The sequence below is a fragment of the Micromys minutus genome, assembly GCF_963924665.1.
Source record: "Micromys minutus genome assembly, chromosome: 2".
Lineage (NCBI taxonomy): Eukaryota > Metazoa > Chordata > Mammalia > Rodentia > Muridae > Micromys > Micromys minutus.
Genome location: NC_137971.1, coordinates 103,296,392 through 103,317,961, shown reverse-complemented (window position 1 = coordinate 103,317,961; position 21,570 = coordinate 103,296,392). Strand labels below are relative to the sequence as shown.

At 38.5% G+C, this 21,570-nt stretch overlaps 1 protein-coding gene across 5 annotated transcripts in view; it reads left to right on the top strand.

Annotated features, from left to right (window-relative positions):
• Nucleotides 1-252: 252 nt before the first annotated feature.
• Nucleotides 253-21,570, top strand: part of DLG2 (discs large MAGUK scaffold protein 2) — a gene marked incomplete at both ends in the record, with an annotated part of 1,874,976 nt that continues 1,853,658 nt past the window's right edge. For all 5 annotated transcript variants that reach the window (XM_080912637.1, XM_080912640.1, XM_080912639.1 and 2 more), the window contains one exon: nucleotides 253-379. In XM_080912637.1, the coding sequence (XP_080768763.1) occupies nucleotides 340-379 (40 nt within the window). The remainder of the gene's footprint in view (nucleotides 380-21,570) is intronic.

Below are 21,570 nucleotides of genomic sequence, written 5' to 3'. Positions count from 1 at the left end.
TGTATTTTTGTTTTGTGTGGTTCACAGTTGCAGACTCATTTGGAAGACAAGACTATAAGGAAACCAAAGTGGACTTTGAAATTACCATTGGATATAATGATCAATTTCATTTGGCAGTTCATGGAATAGATGATCCCTTTACTAAGTAATTTGTGTTGTGAAATCAGAAACACATCTATAGATTAGATGAGCTTAGTCAATGCTTTTTCTGGGACCACACGGTAGATTTTAAATTTTTGTTTTTCAGATACTGACCGAGCTTTGTCGTTACTGGAGGAATACTGCAAAAAATTAAGAAAGCCTGAGGAGCAGCCGTTGAAAAATGCTGTTAAAAAGGTGATGAGTATTTTCAAGAGCAGCTTATTTCAAGCATTGCTTGGTATGTATTACAAAAATTACTTATAGTCTTAGTGGCCAGAATCAGGCTAAATTGTTTGAATAATGTCACAGACGACAAAAAGTTTCTCTCTCTCTCTCTCTCTCTCTCTCTCTCTCTCTCACACACACACACACACACACACACACCTGCTATAATTTTGCTTTTTATTCTAAGGGAAGATCTCTCATCATTATTCTCACTTAAAAAAAAACAATTGCTGTAGCTTAGAAATGAGGGTAGGTTATTGAAAAATGTCCACATAGAAAGGATACTTTTGGTAAGAAGATGGGGAGAACAATGTGCCCAGGTAAGGATTCCAAGTCTGTGCAGAGTTGGGGATGGGCATCATACATAAAGAAAGGGAATGACTTGTGGAGCACAAATTACCCTGGGTTCTGCTCACACCAATGTCTCCTGTCCTCAGAACAAAGTTAAAGTGAAACCCTTAGTTTCTTGTGCTTCTTTTAGGAGAGTTTAGACCCAGAATTGAAAAGTTTACTCATGAAAACTCAATGCTTACCAATGTGTAACAAAAAATAATCTGGTGATCTTAGCCTTCTCTTTAGGGATGTGAAAAATATCAAGTCCATGGTTTATTGATGAGTGGCTTTATACATCTTTTATACTTGCTTACATATTGTTAAATTGATCTCTTCAAGCTGTCTTAAGAGAAAAAGCAACAAGGGAAATCAGTCAATTAATCAATCATCAATCAATGTTTCCTTGAAAACAACAAATGGAACATTAAGATAACTCCATTTGCCATATGATACCTTTTATTTTTCTGTTTATTTAGCTTTTGCACCAGGTACCAAGGTCAGCACTTTGTATGTGCTAAGCAACAACACAGTACATTTGAAAATACGTCAGTGAGTCTATTAGATATTTGCATCACATTTAATGCTAACATGTATTGAAAGTAGGAACAGGAATTAGGCTGAGTGTTAAAATAACTTCTTTTTTATAATTAAGATTATAGTTTCAGTATAATTTTAGAGATTATTAAGTTTTAAAGACTTAAAAATCAATTTATTGAATGTAAATAGAAGTTGAAAATTTCACAAAATTATTTTACCTGTGGGAAAAATGATTCCTTTCATCTATTGTGGCTGATTGTGGCTGGCAAAAATTAAAGACACAAGCAAATATCATCATCAGCTAGTATTAAATAGAAGTGGCTCTAAATGGAGTCTTACAGAATTTAAATAACCACGGTCATTAGAGAATAGTATTTTGCAGAACATTTATGAATTAAGTATTAATATGTCATTTAGTTGATGATTCATAAAGGCCATTAACTAAATGGAAGTGCATCTAAATTGATTCGCATAATGTGTTTAGTTAAGACTGGCTGTCTTTCGGGAGCCTGAGCTGCTGAGACCTGGTCTAGGAAGAATATTATCAGATGCTTTTAGATAAATCTACATGCTTTGAAATGTAATCATTTGCTAACACTATTGCCTACAGGACAAGAAGGCAGATGAGTGATTGTCTACGACATTTGTCATTATTTTAACCGGGAGATAAATATCTTGGCAGAGAGCCTCTAGTGTGGCTTGAATTCCCCTAATAAATCTGGAAAAATCTGCTATTTTGTAGTAACCTGTATCGTACGCTGCTCTGGCTGGCCATTTAAATTCAGTTAAAAGCAAAAACAAAGAATGGGGTCCTGTAGCACAAAGCACAGTTTTCTGTTGAACTCTATGGGAAGCAAAGCATTGATCAGTAAGTCATTATTATGGACCATTTCATTGTGTAATTTTTTTAAGGTCTCCACATGTGTTCTGAAGAAGATTTACATCCTTATAACAGCATAGATTGGTAGCCATTGATAAATAAGATATTGCTTATTGTCTATAAACAATAGGCAACACTATAGAAATCGATTTCTCCTCCATCCTTGTACTTCTCTTTGTTACAGATAATGAAGGTTGTGGCTTTAGCCACTGGTCTAATATCCATGTAGCCTAAGCATTGAAATAATACCGTGAATAACTAGCTAACTTCATAAACAGGACTCATAATGCCAAAGGCCAGCACAAATGGTAATGGAATGAAATGCTATTCTTGAGGGCTGTGCTACAGTATTTACACATGACCTCTATCAAGCCCTTTATTAATACATGAGGAATATCATTAGATATAAGCCACCATTTTTGTAGTCTTTATCATTCCACATCCCATACCTCCTTCCCGCCAAACCTCCACCCCGTCTCCATGACGATGTCCCCACACCCTCAACCCATACCAGACCTCGCCACTCCCTGAGAACTCCAGTCTCTTGAGGGTTAGGTGCATCTTCTCTCACTGAGTCAAGACCTGGAAGTCCTTTGCTGTATCAGCTAGTGTATGCTTCCTGGTTGGTGGCTCAGTGTCAGAGCAATTTGGGGGAGGTCCAGGTTAATTGAGACTAATGGTCCTCCTACAGGGTCTCCCTGCTCCTCAGTTTCTTCCAGTCTTTCTCTAATTGAACCACAGGGGTCAGCAGCTTCTGTCCATTGGTTGGGTGCAAATATCTACATCTGACTCTTTCAGATGCTTGTTGGGTCTTTTGGAGGGCAATAAGGATAGGCCTCTTTTTGTGAGCACTCCACAGCCTCAGTAATAGTGTCAGGCCTTGGGGCCTCCCCTTGAGCTAGATCCCACTTTGGGTCTGTCATTTGACTTCCTTTTTCTCAGACTCTTCTCCATTTTGACCCTGCAGTAGTTTCAGACAGGAACAATTCTGGGTCAGAGTGTGTGACTGTGGGATGGCAACACCATCTCTTACTTGATGCCCTATATTTCTGTTGGAGGAGGGCTCTACAAGTTCCCTCTCCCCACTGTTGGGCATTTCATCTAAGGTTCCTTCCTTTGAGTCCTGAGAGTTTTTCATTCTGGAGGGTCCCACTACCTCTTACCTCCCAAAGTTGCCTGTTTCCATTCTTTCTGCTGGCTCTCAGGGCTTCAGTCCTTTTTCCCCACCAAATACCTGATCATGTTCCCCAGAAATAAAACCACACACTTATGTACACTTGATCTTTGACAAAGAAGTCAAAAAATGTACAATGGAAAAAAGAAAACATCTTCAGTAAATGGCACAGGTCTCACCGGCAGTCTGTATTTAGAAAAATGAAAATAAATCCATATTTGTCACCTTGAACAAAGTTCAAGTCCAAGTGGATAAAGGACCTCAACATAAAACCAGAGTCACTGAATCTAATAGAAGCAAAAGTGGGAAAGAGCCTTGAATTCACTGGCACAGGGGAAAATTCCCTAAACAGAACTCCAATGGTTTACACTCTCAGATGGGACCTCATGAAACTGGAAAGCTTCTGTAAGGCAAAGGATACATACAGTCAATTAGACAAATCAGCATCCTATAGACTGAGAAAAAAAATTCACTAACCCCATATCCAATAGGGGGCTAGTATCCAAAATATATAAAAAACTCAAGAAGCTAACTACCAAAAAAAAAAAAAAAAAAAAAAAAAAAAAACCAAACAATCCAATAAAGTGGGATGTAGAACTAACCATAAAATTCACAACAGAGGAATCTTGAATGTCCGAGAAGCACATAAAGAAATGTTCAAAGTCCTTAGTCATCAGGGAAATGTAAATCAAAATGACCCTCAGATTCCACCTTACACCAATCAGAATGGCTAATAAAAATCTCAGGTGACAGCTTACGTTGTCAAGGATGTAGAGAAAGAGGGGTTGCAAACTGGTACAACTACTCTGGAAATCAATCTGGAGATCCCTCAGAAAATTGGAAATTGATCTATCTGACGATGATTCAGCTATACCACTCCTGGGCATATACCCCAAAGATGCCCTGCCACGCCATGGGGAATGCATTCCACTATGTTCATAGCATCCTTATTTGTAACAGACAGAAGCTAGAAACAACTCAGATGTCCCACAACAGTAGAATGGATACAGAACATATGGTACATTTATACAACGGAATACTGTTCTGCTATTAAGAACGAGGACATCCTGAGTATTGCAGACCAATGGATGGAACTAGGAAATATCATCCTGAGTGAGGTAACTCAGACCCAAAAGGACATGTATTGTATGTACTCACTAATAAGTGGATATCAGCCAAAAGAAGTACAGAATACTCAGGGTGCCACAGTTCACAGAACTCAAAAATGTCAACATGCTGAAGGGCCCAAGTGAGGATGCCTCAGTCCCATTTGGGACTGAGGAGAAAGCAGCCAAAGGAGAGGGTAGGGAGGGACCTATGTGTTTTTCTAATCTCTATAATTTTATCAGTTTATAAGAGTAATTACAGTCTAGAATATTTTTGAATGAGAATGTAAAAGACTATAAAAATGATAATATAGACTAGTTCGTGGCAAACAGCAGGGCAGTCCTGGAGCAAGGTAAACTGCTTGACGACCTTTCTTCCTTGCTTCTTCAGTTTCTTTGTGATTTGCTTTCATTTCTCATTCCCTATTAGCTCACACTGGAATAACGTACTTTGAAAGTTAGCAAAAATTTCTCCTGAACACACAAAAAAGAACATGACTTATTTACATATGATATATGTAAATATATTTTTTTGCATTTATATAGATAATTCTCTATTTTCTTAAAATTTTGAGAGAGAAATAAGTAGCAAAAGAAAAATTCTTGAGACAACACAGGACTGGCAAGAACCGGGTGAGAAGGGATTCCGACCAGCCAGGGGGCAGAGAGATCTCAGCGGAGCACGTGGAAAGTGTGCGCCTGCCTGCTGGGCTTGATCCAGGGACCCAGGAACCCGGCAGCATCTGGCCCTCTGTTCCCAGCCGAAAGCTTCCAGGGTGCACAACAGGCACCCTGAACATCCACCACCAGGAACAGCGGAGATACAGGGAGACAGGCCAGGTACAAGGGAAAGGCAAGAACCAATCACTGACAACAAGATGGCAAGAGGAAAGCAAAAGAATGTACCCCAGGGAAACCAAGACAACCTGGCAACACTAGAACCCAGCTCTCCCATCACAACAAACAGCGGAATCCCAAACACTCCAGAAAAAGAAGACTCAGACACGAAATCCTACCTCAAGATGATGATAGAGATCCTTAAACAAGAACGGGAGGAAAAGCATAAAGAATTAGAAACTTTTAAAGAAGAAACAAGAAAAACACTCAAAGAACTAGAAGAAAACAGAACCAAAGAGATGAGGGAATGGAAAAAGGAATTTAAAACGGAAATAGACATAATAAAGAAAACACTAAAAGAGACAACTCTAGAGGTAGAAAACCTAAAAAAGAAATCAGGAGTCACAGATGCAAGCATTTCCAACAGACTACAAGAGATGAAAGAGAGAATCTCTGGGGCCGAAGACAACATTGAAAACATAGACAAAACAGAGAAGATGCAAAAACCAAAAAGTTCCTAACCCAAAATGTCCAGGAGATCCAGGACACAGTGAGAAGACCAAACCTAAGGATAATAGGAATAGAAGAGGGCGAAGAATATCAACTAAGAGGTACAGTAAATATCTTCAACAAAATCATAGAAGAAAACTTCCCTACCCTTAAAAATGAGATGACCATGAGCATAAAAGAAGCCTTCAGAACTCCAAATAGGTTGGACCAGAAAAGAAATTCCTCCTGACACATAATAGTCAAAACACCAAGTGCTCAAAGCAAAGAAAGAATACTAAAAGCAGTAAGGGGAAAAGGTCATGTAACATATAAAGGAAGACCAATCAGAATCACACCCGATTTCTCAACAGAGACTATGAAAGCTGGACAAGCATCATGCAGACCCTGAGAGAGTACAAGTGCCAGCCCAAGCTGCTATACCCAGCAAAACTATCAATCACCATAGATAGCAAGATGAAGATATTCCAAGACAAAACTAAATTCACACAATATATGACCACAAACCCAGCCCTACAACAAATTATAGGTGGAAAACCCAATACAATGAGGGGAATCACCTCATAATAAAAGCATGAAAAATCCTATGGAAGAAAACCAAAAGAAGAAAGACACACAGGCACAATTCAACCTACCAAAGCAACAATAGCAGGAAACAGCAACCACTATTCCTTGATATCTATTAACATAAATGGAATCAACTCCCCAATAAAAAGATATAGGCTATCAGACTGGATACATAAACAAAACCCAGCATTTTGCTGCATACAGGAAACTCATCTCAGAGACAAAGACAGACACTATCTCAGAATAAAAGGTTGGGAAAAAACCTTCCAAGGAAATGGCCCCAAGAAGCAAGCTGGAGTGGCCATTCTAATATTGAATTAAGTAGATTTTCAACCAAAAGTTATCAAAAAAGATAAGGAAGGACACTTTTTACTCATTACAGGGGAAATCTGTCAGGTGGAACTCTCAATCCTTAACATATATGCTCCAAATACAGAAGCACCCATATTCATAAAAGAAACCTTACTAAAGCTCAAAAAATAAATTTTACCCCACACAATAATAGTGGGAGACTTTAATACCCCACTGTCACCAATGGACAGATCATGGAAACAGAAACTGAACAAGGACACTGCAAAACTAGCAGAGACTATGAACCAACTAGAATTAATAGATATCTATAGAACATATCATCCTAAAACAAAAGAATACACCTTCTTCTCAGCACCTCACAACACCTTCTCGAAAATTGACCACATAATTGGACACAGAACGAACCTCAATCAATGCAAGAAGATCAAAATACTCCCATGCATCCTCTCAGATCACCATGGTCTAAGGCTGGTCTTTAACAACAAAGACAACAAAAAGCCCATATACACATGGAAACTAAACAATGCTCTATTAAATGATAGCAAGGTCAAAGAAGAAATAAAGGAAGAAATTAGGGGTTTTCTAGAATTCAATGAAAATGAAAACACGACAAACCCAACTTATGGGATGCAATGAAAGCAGTACTGAGAGGAAAACTCATAGCTCTGAGTGCTTCCAAAAAGAAACTGGAGAGAACATACACTAGCATCCTGACAGCACAGTTGAAAGCTCTAGAGCAAAAGGAAGCAGATACACCCAAGAGGAGTAGACAGCAAGAAATAATCAAACTTAGGGCAGAAATAGACCAAATAGAAACAAAAAGAACCATTGAAAGAATCAACAAAACCAAGAGCTGGTTCTTTGAGGAAATTAACAAGATTGATAAACCCTTAGCCAGACTAACTAGAGGGCAAAGGGAGAGTATCCAAATTAACAAAATCAGAAAGGAAAGTGGAGAAATAACGACTGAAACTGAGCCAATTTAAGAAATCATCAGATCCTACTACAAAAGCCTATATTCAACAAAACTGGAAAATCTGCAGGAAATGGATGAATTCCTATACAGATACAAGATACCAAAGTTAAACAGGGACCAGGTAAACCAGCTAAATAATCCCATAACATCTAAAGAAATAGAAACAGTCATCAACAGCCTCCCAACCAAAAAAAAGCCCAGGTCTAGATGGGTTCAGTGCAGAGTTTTATCAGACATTTATTGACGACATAATACCAATACTCTCCAAACTATTCCACAAAATAGAACCCGAGGAAACACTACCTAACTCATTTTTTGAGGCTACAATAACCCTCATTCCTAAACCACAAAAAGACCCTACAAGGATAGAGAACTTCAGACCAATCTCACTTATGAACATTGATGCAAAAATACTCAACAAAATCCTTGCAAACCGAATTCAAGAACACATCAAAACGATCATTCACCATGATCAAGTAGGCTTCATCCCTGGGATGCAGGGATGGTTTAATATAAGGAAATCCATCAATGTAATCCACCATATAAACAAACTCAAAGAAAAAAAACCACATGGTTATCTCACTAGATGCTGAGAAAGCATTTGACAAAATCCAACACCACTTCATGTTAAAAGTCTTAGAAAGAACAGGAATCCAAAGCCCATACCTAAACATAATTAAAGCAATATACAGCAAACCAGCAGCCAACATCAAACTTAACGGTGAGAGATTTGAAGCAATCCCACTAAAATCAGGGACTTGTCAAGGCTGCCCACTCTCCCCCAACCTGTTCAACATAGTTCTGGAAGTCCTGGCTGGAGCAATTAGACAACAAAAGGAAATCAAAGGGATACAAATTGGAAAGGAAGAAGTAAAAACATCACTATTTGCAGATGACATGATAGTGTACTTAACTGACCCCACAAATTCCACCAGAGAACTCCTACAGCTGATAAACAAGTTCAGCAAAGTGGCTGAATATAAAATTAACTCAAACAAATCAGTAGCCTTCCTATATTCAAAGGACAAACATGCGAAGAAAAAAATTAGGGAAAAGATACCCTTCACAATAGTCACAAAAACTATGAAATACCTTAGTGTGACTCTAACTAAGCAAGTGAAGGACCTGTATGACAAGAACTTCAAACCTCTAAAGAAGGAAATCGAGGAAGATCTAAGAAAATGGAAAGATCTCCCATGCTCATGGATTAGAAGGATCAACATTTTAAAAATGGCCATCTTACCAAAACCAATCTACAGATTCAATGCAATCCCCATCAAAATTTCAACCCAGTTCTTCATTGAGTTGAAAAGAGCAATGTGCATTTTCATCTGGAATAACAAAAGACCTAGAATAGTGAAATCCATCCTCAACAACAAGAAAACATCTGTGGGAATCACTATCCCTGACCTCAAGCTATATTACAGGGCTATTGTGTTGAAAACTGCATGGTACTGGTACAGAAATAGGCACGTGGATCAATAGAATAGAATAGAAGATCCACAAATGAGCCCTCACGTATATGGTCTACTGATTTTTGACAAAGGAGCTGTAAACATGCAATGGAAAAAGGATAGCCTATTCAACAAATGGTGTTCGTCCACCTGGCACTCAGCATGCAGAAGAATGAAAATAGACCCTTTCTTATCTTCTTGTACAAAGCTCAAGTGTAAGTGGATCAAAGATCTCCACATTAAACCAGGTACACTGAAACTATTAGATGAGAAAGTAGGGAAAACCTTTGAACTGATAGGCACTGGAGAAAATTTCCTGAACAGGACACCAACAGCTTGAGCTCTAAGGTCAAAGATTGACAAATGGGACTTAATTAGATTGCAAAGTTTCTGTAGGGCTAAGGACACTGTCAAGAAAACAGAACGGCAGCCAACAGTGGGAAAGAACCTTTACCAACACCACATCAGATAGAGCCCTAATATCCAACGGTATACAAAGAACTCAAAAAGCTAGACACTAGAGAATTAAACAACCCTATTAAAAAATGGGGTACAGACTTAAACAAAAATTCTCAATCAAGGAATATCGAATGGCTGAGAAACATCTAAGGAAGTGCTCAACATCCTTAGCCATTAGGGAAATGCAAATCAAAACAACCCTGAGATTCCACCTCACACCACTCAGATTGGCCTAGATCCAAAACTCAGATGACAGCAGATGCTGGCAAGGATGTGGAGAAAGAGGAACACTTCTCCACTGCTGGTGGGGTTGTAAACTGGTACAACCACTCTGGAAATCAGTCTGGCGGTTCCTCAGAAAAATGGACATAGTACTACCTGAAGACCCAGCTGTTCCACTTCTGGGCATTTACCCCAGAGATATTCCAACATACAACAAAGATACATGCACCACAATGTTCATAGCAGCTCTATTTATAGTAGCCAGAAGCTGGAAAGAACCCAGATGTCCTTCAGTAGATGAATGGATACAAAAATTGTGGTACATTTACACAATGGAGTACTACTCAGCTATCAGAAACAATGGCTTAACCAAATTCTTAAGAAAATGTATGCATCTAGAGAATATCATCCTGAGTGAGATAACCCAGTCACAAAAGAACAGACATATTATGCAGTCACTGATAATGGGATACTAACCCCAGAAAGCTCTGAACACCCCAGAATGAACTCACAGACCGTGTGAAGCTCAACAACAACAACAAAAGAATATATTTTAATTAAAATAGAACTGTATCACATCCCCCTTTCCTCCCTACAGCGCTTCCTTGTCTCTCTCCTAACCCCTCAAATTAATAGCCCCTTTTCCTATATTATTGTTACATATATATATGTGTGTATGTATATGTACCCACAAATACTTTATTACAACCTTAAAAATGTATCTGAAATAGATAAAAAAAGAAAAATTTCTTTAAAAAAAAAAACAACTTAATCCATGACATTTTGTTTTATTTTTCTTATCTACTTATTTATTTGCTATGCTGAGCAGAAGCACAGTAGCCGGCCCTGCCTTACCCAAGCACAGTGCAGTTACAAAGAGACATTGTTGCTTGTGTATGATGGTGACTATTGTTAAAACATCTAAAAAGTGACATGAATGAAACAATCTTGAAAATACTTCCATTATACTTAAAGAATAAGTATACTTCCTAATGAACCCTCCAATGTTATGACTTCAATATAATAAAAAAAAAAACATTGTTTTGAAAAATTTTAAATCAGTTTATTTTCATCATGCTAGAAGCTACGTTTTTAGATGTTAGGGTGACATCTTGTGGTCTGCTCAGAAAAAAATATTCAATGGATAATAACAGTTTATAGTTACTACACTGTCAGCACATTTCAGAGTGTGAATACAAGTTCATAGTGTAAATCTTTCACATTATTAATGTGTTTAATAATTTTCATTCATAAATCATATTAAAAATACTTGTGTGTTAGACATTTTTTTCAGGCAAAATAATGTAGCACAGAACTATATGAGACAATATTTCCTTTCATGGGCAAATGAAGATGAAGTAGGAATAAGAGACATTGTATAAAGTTATTTAATTATTAATATATAATAGTGTTATGTCTAGAAATAAATAATGTATGAGAGTTTTTATCATGTGTTTGTTTTAATTTAGAAATTATTATAATCACATTATATCAATTCTTTTCATTTGTGTATATATGTTTGTATGTGAATGTGTCTGTGTGGTGTGTGTTCATATGTTTGCACACAGGGAAGCCAGAGGAAGATATTAAATGTTCTGGTGTGTGTTTCTGCTTATTCTCTTGAGGTGAGGTCTCTCAGTGAACTTGGAACTTCGTTGCCAGGTAGCAAACCCAGGAATCCTGTCTCTACTCTTCGGGGTTGCACACCCTCACTGCCACGCCAGGAACTTTGTGTGGATGCTTGGGCTTTGAGCCTGAGTCCTTCAGCCTGTGATGTTTTCGTAGCACCCATTGTACTGATTGCAAAGTAAGACACACATATTATGGCTGTAACTATTAATTATGTATATTTTGTCATCTGATCATAAAATCAAGACATTTCCTGAGGTTACAGTGAATGGTACAACTCTGTACAAGTGTGTGACTTTAGATTAGCCTCAGTCTAATCTTTCAAAACAAGTTCTCACACTGTGGCTTTTGTGTCAGCAGCACTAGCCACCCACTAACTTCTGTAGCTTTGTATCTTACTTCAAAAACTACTAAATCACAGGCTTGAAATTAGGGCTCAGCAAATAGTGTCTTATTCTCTTTTGGGTGATCTTGAGGCATGCCAAAAGTGTGGCTTGATGCTTAGAAACCTGACCTCTCAGGGAAAATAACATGGTGTCTGAATGTTACTCATGAACTTGGAAGAGAATGGCGTTTCTTTATTATTACACCTATTGTGAACATTTGGTTTAATCTTTAACAAGACGCGTGAACTTTTAACATTTTTAAGTCCTTTGAGAATCCATAATTTACAAATATTATGGAATCAAATTTCTAGTTAAAATAAATAGTATCCCGAAAAATTTACATGATTTCCCCCTTTGGATGCTTAATGATAATTTCTACCTGTGTGGCTGTGAATAGAGAAAAGAGAAGTTCACGGGGATTCTTCTGTGAGGTAACATGCAAAGGTGCACTCTCTAGGAAGTACCTGCATTTTGCTCCAGCAAAACAGCACTGCATATTATGGATTTTCAAGTACACCTTGACTTTTTCATTACACTTTGTGTGTGTGTGTGTGTGTGTGTGTGTGTGTGTGTGTGTTTTCATGTGAGTATTGGCTAGCTCTTGCCTGGCAAATCCTTGGAATCAAACTCAGGTTGTGAGGCTCCATGGCCAGTGTCCTAAGTCACCTCTCTTGCCTCTCGAATAAGTATTTATTGGTTAACATGGGGAATGCTATATTCTTGTATAGTACAGTCAATAGTGACTCTTTACAATACTCACTTAAATAAACCAAGCAGGGATTTTCCAGTTAGAACAATTTAAGTAACAATAGTTCACAGTGTATTTATGAAGTTTCGCTTAGCTACATAGACATGTGCTAACAAATCGAGGACCTTGGGGGGAAAACTGCCCCTTAAAGTCAAAGTATTATTAATATATATACACAGACGTCAAGTCAGCATGTGATTGATAATTAGACTCTGGGGGTTGAAACAAGGGGCTGCAGGAGTTCAGAAAAGCCTGGGTAACTGGAGAGTGATGCTGGGAAGGGACACTTTCAGTTAAATCCAGATCTTGTCTGTGAGAGGACTTGCACTAGGAGAGAGGCTGGAGAAAGGTATTTTCCACTCAGTAATCTATTTACAAGATGTTATTGGATCATTGTGCAAGCTTCTATTACAATACCTTAGAGATAAGAATGAAATGAAATTGTATAAACATTTTATATTTATAATTCCTGTAACTGATACTAAAGAGGAATAGAGGCTCCCATGAGCGAGAAAGATGCTTAATTTTGTGCAAATTTCCTTAGGAAGTGGTCCTCAAAATGCTGAGAGCTATAAAAATTTTCTGATCATTGGTGGCATTGAGAAAGTGTATCTGACTGTAGATGTTTTGATATTAACACCTTTCAAATGTTCTCTATATGCTGGGTAGGGACTCTCACTGGAGCCAAATCTTTACATTAGAGACTAAAGAATGTGAAGCGTAAAACAGGACTCAGACACCCACTTTAATTCCCTTTGTTAGGTCGCTACAGTCTTGGTGAGATTCATTGAGTGTCTCATGCTTGGAATGATAAAGCATCTCCTGTTTGACACATTGGGTCAAATGCTGTCAAGAGGTTTCCATGCCATTCTTGGTTCGGGACTTTGCGTATTGCTGCTGGATTTATGTCAGCAGATGGCACCATTTAACTAAAGTTATGTGCTTGGGCTGCTTATAAAGCGGTTGCTGCTAAATGAATGATTCCTGGATTTGTGCTGTAGCTGTGACAGGGAAAATGTAACGGTATACGAGACTTACTACAAAGATAGGCTGACCCAGTGAATTTGGAAGCCTGACAGATCCTTTTGGTATGTAGTGGAAGAAGACCTGAAGCTGGTCTACACCATCAGTGTGTGGCTGCTGGCAGAAGGAACTCTATATGTTTTTTCCTAGTTGGGTTTCCTATAGCTACCATGCTCATTTTATTAATATTAAACCCATGAGTCATTTGGGTGCTGAAATATCTTCTGTGAGTGTATACACACACACACACACACACACACACACACACACACACACACACACACACACACACTAAACAGAAAGACAATCTTTTTTATTATTATCTTTAATCTTTAACAAACCAGTTGCTATTCCCCATCCCAGTTAACCCTCTGACAGTTCCTTATCCCATTTCTCCTCCCCCATCTCCTCCCATACCCCTTCCCAAGCCCCACCGGGCCTCTGTGATCACTGGCACCTCAACTCTCTTAAGGGTTAGGTGCATTTTCTCTCACTGAGTCCAGACCAGGCAGTCCTCTGCTGTATATATATCTGGAGCCTTGGACCAGGAGCTTGTATATGCTGTCTGGTTAGTGGCTCAGTGTCTGAGAAATCTAGGGGGTCCAGGTTAGTTGAGACTGCTGGTCTTCCTGTAGGGTTGTTCTTCTCAGCTTCTTCCAGCCTTTTCCTAATTCAACCACAGGGGTCCCTAAAGGCAGACCATTGGCTGGCTATAAGTATCTGTGGCCCTCTCAGTCAGCTGCTTGTTAGGTCTCTTGGAGGGCAGCCATGTTAGGCTGCTGTAAGCACACTATACCATCTGTAATAGTGTTAGGCCTTGGAGGCTCCCCTTGAGATGGATCCCAATTTGGGCCTGTTTCTTTCTCTCAGTCTCTTCTCTATTTTCATCCCTGCAGTTATTTTAGACAGGAACAATTCTGGGCCGGAATTTGTGACTGTGGGATGACCACTCCATCCCTCCACTTGATGCCCTTTCTGCTGGAGGTGGATTCTACAAGTTCCTTCTCCCCACTGCTGGGTATTTCATCTAAGGTTCCTCCCCTTGAGTCTCTGGTACATTCTAGAGGGTCATCTCACTTCTCACCTCCCAAGGTTGTATATTTCCATTCATTTTGCTGATCCTCAGTTTCACTCCTGGTACCCCCCCAATACCTGATCATGTTCCCCCTTTGACCTGCTCCTCAACTCCCCTCTCCCATCCAGTCTCCCCCCATCCCTCTGCCCTCCCCTTTCTTCTCCCTCCCTAGTGGGATTGAAGCATCCTCACTTCCCTTTGACTTGTTAACCTTCTGGAGTCCTGTGGATTATGTCCCGGGTATTTTGTACCTTTTGGGCTAATGTCCACTTATTAGTGAGAACACACCATGCATGTTCTTTTTGCTATGCGATACCTCCCTCAGGATGATATTTTCTAGTTCCATCCATTGGCCTGCAAAACTCAGGATGTCTTTGTTCTTAATCACTGAAGAGTATTCTATTGCATAAATGAACCACATTTTCTGTATCCATTCTTCTGTTGTGGGACATCTGGGTTGTTTCCAGATTCTATCTATCTCAGATAAGGCTGCTATGAATATGCCCCTGTGGCATGGTGGGGCATCTTTGGGGTATATGCCCAAGAGTGGGTCTTCAGGTGGATCTATTTCCAATCAAAAAGACAATCTTTAAAGATTATTTTTAGAAATAAATCCTTTAAGACGAGGTAACTAAGCATGGCAACTATAGCTCAAGGCAGCCAACAGAATCTATGTTCTATAGAATTTATAGTAAGTGCAATATAGACAATGTCTTGGTGTAAACAGTTATGGTAAGGAAAGGAGCATTTGTCACTTGGTTACTGTCCTCTTAAGCACAGTAACTTTTACTTCTTGTTCCTGTGGAATGTGCTCAGAGTTTGGGGTATTACTGTACAGTGTTATTAGTCACTGACATGTGCTCTGTGTCAGGAGTTCGTGAACTTCTTGGAGATAGGACTCTGTTGGCTCTAATGCAGCTGGTGGGAAAAGCACACCTAACTTCTTTTATTTGAACAAATACGTTTCAACTTCTGCTCCCTAAGAGACACCGTGTCAGGCTCTGGGGACATGTTACCAAGGCGAGGAAACCTGTTTTCATGTGTCTGTTAAATGAGACACACGTTGAAGCAGTGAGTATTCTGATGAGAACTGTTTGGAGGAAATACATAAAACTCTGAGGAGTTTCTTCTGCTGATCGAATTCATACTATTCTGTAATCAGAGACATTTGAAGTTAGGGCTGGTGAGATATTTCAGAGGTTCAGCATACTTCCTGTCCTTCCTGAGGACCTCAGTTTCATTCGCAGTATATCATGTGGTTCACAATTGCCTATAACTTAAAAATAACTTTTGGTTCTTCTTCAATAATTTTAATAGGCTGTTTTTTCTTTTTTAAAATTACATTTATTTTTTAAAATTTATTTTCTTCACTTTGTGATTACTGCACTCCTCCTGGTCACTCCCTTCCACAGTCCTTCCCCCATCCCCTCTCACTCCTCTGAGTGCATGGGCCCCCCCTGGATATCTCCCTCCCCACCACGATCCTGGCAATTCAAGTCTCTTTGAGGCTAGATGCTTCCTCTCCCACTGAGGTCAGACAGACAGCCCAGCTAGAAGAACACATCCCACAGACAGGCAACAGCTTTTGGGCTAGCTCCTGGTCCAGTTGTTTAGGACCCACATGAAGGTCAAGTTGTACATGTGTTACATATGAGCGGGAAGGCCTAGGTCTAGCACATGTATGTTTTTGGTTGGTGGTTCAGACTTTGAGAGCCCCAAGGGTCCAGATTAGTTGAATCTGTTGGTCCTCCTATGGAGTTCCTGTCCCCTTTAGGGCCCACAATCCTTTCTCCCATTCTTCTGTAAGAGTGCCCAATCCAGTGTTTGGCTGTGGGTGTCTGTATCTGTCTGAGTCAGCTGCTGGGTGGACCCTCTCAGAGGACAAAGTGTTTCTGTCTGCAAGCATAACAGAGTATCATTAATAGTGTTAGGGATTGGTGCTTGCCCATGGGAGGGGTCTCAATTTGGGCTGGTTATTGGTTGGCCATTTTCTCAGTCTCCGCTTTCTCCCTCATGCCTGCATTTCTTGTAGACAGGATAAATTTTGGGTTGAAAGTTTTGTGGACACATTGGTGTCTCTAATTCTCAGCTAGGGTTCCTGTCTAGATACAGAAGGTGGCATCTTCAGGTTCTATATCCCCAATGTAGTGAGTCATAGCTAAAGTCAACCCCATTGATTCTTAGACTCCTTATCCCAGATCTCTGTCTTGTTCTGGAGATGCCCTTCACCTCATGACTCCTGCCAGCTGTACATTTCCATTCATTTTCATGACCATTAGTTACCTCTGCAGCACTTCCCCACAGCCGATCTTGAACTCCCCACTCCCTTCCCCACACTTCCTCTCTTTCAGTTCCCTCCCTCCATCCGCTTATGGCCATTTTATTCCTCCTTCTCAGCGAGATTCCAACTTCCTCACCTGAGCTTTCTTTTTGTTTAGCTTCTTTGGGTCTATGGAGTGTAACATGGTACCCATATTTGATGGCTAATATCCACTTATAAATTAGTACATACATACTTTTGGGGCTGGGCTACCTTACTTAGGATGATATTCTCAAGTTCTAAACATTTGCCTGCAAAATTCATGATGCCTTGGTTTTTAGTAGTGAATAATAAGTATTTCATCATGTAGATGAACCACATTTTCTTTATCCACATTTTCTTTATCCATTCCTCAGTTGAGGGACCTCTAGGTTGTTTTCAGTTTCTGGCTATTGTGAATAAAGCCGCTATGGGCATAGTTGAGCGAGTGTCTTTGTGATGTGTTGGAGCATCTTTTGGGTACATGCCCAGGTGTGGTATAGCTGTGTCTTGACGTAGAACTATTTCTAGTTTTCTTAGAAAATGTCAAATTGATTTCTAAAACTTCAGACTGATTTCTTTTATGACCGTTAATGCAAAAATACTCATTGAAATATTTGTAAACTGAATCCAGGAACACATAATGACATCATCCATCAAAACAAAGTAGGCTTCATCTCAGAGATGCAGGGATGGTTCAATATACAAAAATACATCAAATAATCCACTATCTGAACCAACTGAAATAAAACAATCATATGATTATCTCATCAGACTCTGAAAATGCCTTTAATAAAATCCAATACCTTCTTTATGTTAAAGGTATTAGAGAAATCAGGAATACAAGGTACATACTTAAATATAATTAAAGCAATATACAGCAAGCTAATAGCCAACATCAAACTAAATGGAGAGAAACTTAAAGCATTTCCACTAAAATTAGGGACAAGACAAGGCGCCCACTCTCTCCACCTGTTCAACGCAGTAGGAGGCTGTCCACTCTGCATATCTCCTTGGCATTATATTTGAATTTCTAGCCAGAGCAATAGGACAATAAAGGAGATCAAGGGGCTACAAATTGGAAAGAAGCCAAAGTATTACTATTTGTGAATGATATGATAGTATACATAAGCAACCCCAGAAATTTTACCAGACAATTCCTATAGCTGATCAACACCTTCAGCAAAGTGGTTGGATACAAAGTTAACTCAAAGAAACCAGTAGCCCTCCTTTATACAAATGAAAAATGGGTGGAGAAAGAGATTAGGAAAACCACACCCTTTTCAATATCTACAAAGAATATAAAACATCTTAGTCTAACTTTAACTGGTCAAGTGAAGAATCTGTATGACTAAAGTTTAAGTCACTGAAGAAAGAAATTGAAGAAGAAATCAAAGAAGGAAAGATCTCCCATGCTCATGGATAGCATAGATTAACATAGTAAAAATGCTATAACTTTTAACTCCAGGAGAATCTGGTGCCTTTGGTCTTCCTTTGTTCAAGAACACATATTATCCTCCATACACATTATTAAAGATAGATAATAGAAATAAGTCTTTAAAGAATGTTTGGAGTCAAAAGCTTAAGTAATGAATTTTTATTTTTGTTACATAAGAAATTATAGCTGCAAGGATGTTCTAGTCAATGTTTCTGCAATTATTCTAGTGTTCCCCCCCCCCCTCTCTCTCTGTGTGTGTGTTTAAACATGGATTTTTTTTGTCATTTCAGATTCCATATTTGAGATAAGAAGGGTTAAGGAGGAAAAAGAACATCCATTATTACTGTTCTTTCCTTATTAAAAACAACACTACCTATATCTTGTCTCTTCATTAACACAATTTTTAAAAAGATGCACCAAAACTAGGTCACCTGGTTACCTTACTGGGGATTTTAAAAGATGTAGGAGAATATTGTCATCTTTTGTTTAAAACATGCATCTTATAGAAATTTTTTATTTTAGCTGGGAGTAACTTTTTAATTTATTTGATAAATTTATACTTTAATTTGAATTAATAATTACTGTTTAAATGTTGAAAGCTTGTGAAGTGTGTGTCTAAGCCACAGACACAACAAAACCCATAATTTTATTGCCTCCTGTGTAATATAATTTGCATTTGTGACACCAAACAGGACAGCATGAAGACCACACTGCTGGTTCCCACTTTTTTATATCATTTTTAGTCTTTGTATTGAGTGTTGGAAAGAATTAACTATAAGAAGGAACAATACAAAAAAGAAGTATTCCACAAGTATCTCCTAGAAAAGACTTTTTCTTATCCGTATCTACTTAGCTCTGGTTTTAAGCAAAAGTTAGAAGAGATGGAGAATTAACATTGCTCTGTTTGAGGAGGATGCTTTCAGCTAACCATAAGACTGAACATGAGGACCCCAATGAAGGAGCTAGAGAAAGGACTGAAGGAACTGACAGGGTTTGCAATCCCATTGGAAAAACAAAATTATCAGCTAACCAAACCCACCACAGCTCCCAGGCACTAAAACACCAATCATTGAGCACACATGGAGAGACCATGACTCCAGGTGCATATGTAGCAGAGGACAGCATTCTCTGGCATCAATGGGAAGAGAAGCTTTTGGTCCAGAGACGGCTGATTTTCACAATGTGGGGGAATGCCAATGTGCTGAGGTGGGAGAGGGTGGTTGGAAGAGGGAGCACCTTTATGGAGGCAATAAGAGGGAGGGGGAATGTGATGGGGGAAAGGGACAACATCTGAAACATAAATGCAGAGGATATCCAATAAAAAACAAAACAGAACAAAACCAACCAACCAACCAATCAACCAAACAAAAGCCCATTGTTCTGTTGTTAACATGAGATGAGCTTGAGAGTTGTCCAAGGAAATATTCCTCCTGTGCAGTTCTCAAGTCAGAAACTATAAAATGTCTCAGATCTGTTAGGAATTCTACCCATTGCAATGACTTAGAGATTATGATTATCAAGTCATACAAAAATATTTCTTTGATTACTCAAGGTTCTAGTCTATATACACATTTTTGCTTACTGCTTAAACAAGAAGCCTTTGTGAATCAAGGTTAGATTCTCTTTGCAGAACTGTATTTTCTTTCTTTCTTCCTTCCTTCCTTCCTTCCTTCCTTCCTTCCTTCCTTCCTTCCTTCCTTTCTTCCTTATTGGAAATTCTGTGCATTTTTATTTCAGATGTTATACCTTTCCTAAAATTTCATCACCCCTATACCCTCCCATTGCTTCCATAAAGATGCTCCCTCTCCCAACTACCCTCTCCCACCTCAGCACCTTGGCTTCCCTTACACTGGGAAAACATGCCTTCACTGGACCACAGGCCTCTTCTCCCATTGATGTCAGAAAATGCTGTCCTCTGCTGCATATGTACCATAGGTCTGTCCTTGTGAACTCATTGGTTGGTGTTTTAGTCCCTGGGAGCTATGGTGGGTTTGGATAGTTGATTTTCAAATCAAGTCATCAAATGTGACTAGAACCACCAAACAACAAAGATGATTTATGCTTCATCAATGGATAAAGTATTCTAGTTTTTACAAACAACATCAATCATGAATTTCTAGAAACTTAATGATCTTCTAATCTCATGGAGACATATTATGACTAAGCTCCTGGAGATATATTGCACTCAAGACTTTTCTAAAAGTTTTCAGAAACCTTCAGTTTAAAAAACTTTCAGAAGTCTTTTTTGAAAACTTGTTTTTTAAAAATCATTTTTAAATGACTTTCCCCACCCTGAATTAAGCCTGCTGGTTCAAACTACTTGTTACACAAAATTTTAAGAGGAGTATTTACAGAGTTCTCCAATTGGCCAATGCCAGATGATAATTGAAAATATAAAGGTGAGTCTTAGAAATCATTAATTGATATAATATTACCAATAACATCTGTTTAATTTAGGTGCAGAACTCTATTTAGTTTCTCATTCATCCATCCATCCATCTATCCATCAATCTATCCATCTCTATCTATCTATCTATCTAACTATCTATCTATCTATCTATCTATCTATCTATCTATCTATCTATCTACTTTCATCACTTCCATTTCCTTATATAAACCCAAATTTTAAAATAATATAGGTTTTTCTAGATGTATGAATATTTGGAGAAAGTATATCATATCTATAACTAAAAACCTGTTGCAAGAGACTTTAATTGTCTCATTTTGTAACATGAAGGTGGATAAGCATATTATATTTAGAAATGTCCACATTATATGTATATCCACGCCATAACAATCATTGAAAAAGAGGAGCCAGGAATTTGAAGGACAGTAGAAAGGGGTAGATGAAATACTTTGGAGGATAAAATAGGAAAGGGAGATGTGATTACATATTTCTTCCATGTAAACGAACAATTTTGCAGAGGAGCAGTGAGTATTTCTAATGAGGTTCGTAAGAACGTGGACACTGAGATTCTACATTATAATGTTGTACATTTGGGTTTGGATGATCGCCATTATTTTGACCTTGTTCCTCAGATCAGTTCTGTGTTGTTATTTCCAGCACTATTTTCTCAATTGCCAAAAAAGACATCGAATTTTCATGTTCCATTTGGTATTTATTACATAACTACTCTCTAAAGCATCGATTTTAAACACTTCATCCTTTTAGTCAATTTTCCTCACCTCTTGTTTTCCTGATTCATTCCTATAAACCCAAGGTTAATAATTTTTTTTTTGAT